This window comes from Amphimedon queenslandica, unplaced genomic scaffold (genome assembly GCF_000090795.2).
Source record: "Amphimedon queenslandica unplaced genomic scaffold, v1.1 AMPQUscaffold_11998, whole genome shotgun sequence".
In the NCBI taxonomy this organism is placed as follows: Eukaryota; Metazoa; Porifera; class Demospongiae; order Haplosclerida; family Niphatidae; genus Amphimedon; species Amphimedon queenslandica.
In genome coordinates, this window is record NW_003547763.1 from 1,259 (window position 1) to 3,266 (window position 2,008).

The window sequence follows — 2,008 nt, forward strand, 5'->3', positions numbered from 1 at the left end:
ATGTCACGCAAACATTGAAGTATTGAAATATCATTAAAATAACAAGAAATCAACATTGGCTTAATATCTCTAATATCTATGATTTGACGTTATAATTTTGACCACACCCTTCAATAATTACAAAAATGGCTCTTACTCTTTATTAATAACTAATTATAACTTATTTGCACATGCGCAGTAGCTTACTACTCATTCACTACTCAATACCATTGATACTGATACTCGGACTACTTGGTATCGGCATCGATTCAAAATTTCTGGTTTCGCCTACCTCTAACAGTCTAACACCCACTTTGAGTTAAGAAAATCATACTATTTAACTTTTTTTTTTAATAATAGTTTGACAACCCTATCCCCATACAAACAAACAAACAGACGCTCCTCGCCTCAGTGGGGCTCGCTTTGACTCACCCCAATAAATAATTATCTACAGCACACATGTATGGTCTAAGTCACTAAAAATCAGTGCCATGGTGGTGAGAGTTTGGCTGCTATTAAAATGTTTTAACCCCCAGTTTCAGTTCTCAAGGCTGGACTGCCTAGCCTGCTGTTCACCATGGCTTTCATGCTAGCACAGTAACTGTAAAAGCTTCTTTATATTGTTGCATGGTATGATAATTTGGTGTTTCTGAGTTGTGGACAAAGCAACTGAGGAAAGTAGCCATAACAAAGTCTAGGCAGGTAGGCAGACTAGGAGTTAGTAACCGACTGTGGTCAACACTCTGATGTCTGACTATCAACAAGAGTTAGTTGTAATGTCCTCTCTTCAACTAAATGTCATAATATTTAATCTCTCCCTCTTCATCCCTCTCAGTTATTACAGAGGTGCTGCTGGTGCTCTGTTAGTATATGACATTACTAAATACATGACTTACAAGAACCTGGAGCGATGGCGGAAGGAACTAATGGACCATGCTGATACTAGCATTGTCATTATGCTGGCCGGCAATAAGTATGACCTGAGGCATCTTAGAGCAGTCTCTACTGAAGAAGCTAAGAAATTTGCAGGTACATTAAATTAACTTGGTTCAAAATCAGATTGTACATATATCCCCCCACACACCACACCACATACAAAATTGCTATTTATGCTGGCTAGTATAATTAGTAATTTTTTGTATGATTCTTTTTTTAACCCTCTCAAAATTAAAGAAACAAGACCTTTTCACTTAAGCAAGAAATTTCATACTTGTGAAATTTACTACCTGTATGGTATATGTATTAGTTAAAGCATGGTTCCCCGTACTGTACAGGAAATACAGCACGAGAGGTGTGGTCGAGAAAGAGATACAGTACGAGGCGAAGCCGAGTGCTGTTTGGCTTTTGAAGCCACACCTTGAGTGCTGTATTTCCAGTACAGCACAGGGGAAATTGTGCTTTTACTAGTTTATGGTCATAGTGCGTGGGTGCATCAAAGGCACCAGCCCAAGGCCAAGTGAAGAATAGCCTAAAGAGACTGAAAAGAGACTGCAGTAACTGGACTATCTGCTTGCAGAGTCTTCTACCTCATGTGGCTCCAGGCTCTTAGGGCGAGGTATAGTCACAGTTTATACAGCAGGAAATCAGAAACTGTGCTGTATGGACCACAAACTGTGCTGTATGAACCAGAAGTGTGCTGTATAAGATATACAGCATGGGCGGTGCCTTTGATGCACCCACTCACTATACTGTAATCCTAACTGTAGACTGCGGGAGTAGATTAAGATACTGTATAGTAAGACCCATACCACTGTTATACTGCTGAAAAATCAGTTTTATAATGTTTATGTTATCTTTTTCTCAGAGCAACATAGTTTGTCATTTATTGAAACTTCTGCACTTGATTCCACCAATGTAGAAGCTGCCTTCCAGAATTTTCTGACAGGTACCATACATTATCTAACTATACATGTACTGTGTACATTTTCTGCTTATGACTAATTGTAACATTTGTAAGGTTTAAAGAAGTATTCTCTCTCTCCCTCCCTCTCTCTCTCTCTCTCCCTCCCTCTCTCTCTCTCTCTCCCTC

General features: G+C 39.2%; 1 protein-coding gene across 1 annotated transcript in view; it reads left to right on the forward strand.

The window, feature by feature from the left end:
- Positions 1-755: 755 nt before the first annotated feature.
- Positions 756-2,008, forward strand: part of LOC109588582 (kelch domain-containing protein 2-like) — an 8,225-nt gene continuing 6,972 nt past the window's right edge. The window contains exons 1-2 of the mRNA XM_020004725.1: positions 756-1,008; positions 1,784-1,864. Of these exons, the coding sequence (XP_019860284.1) occupies positions 756-1,008; positions 1,784-1,864 (334 nt within the window). The remainder of the gene's footprint in view (positions 1,009-1,783; positions 1,865-2,008) is intronic.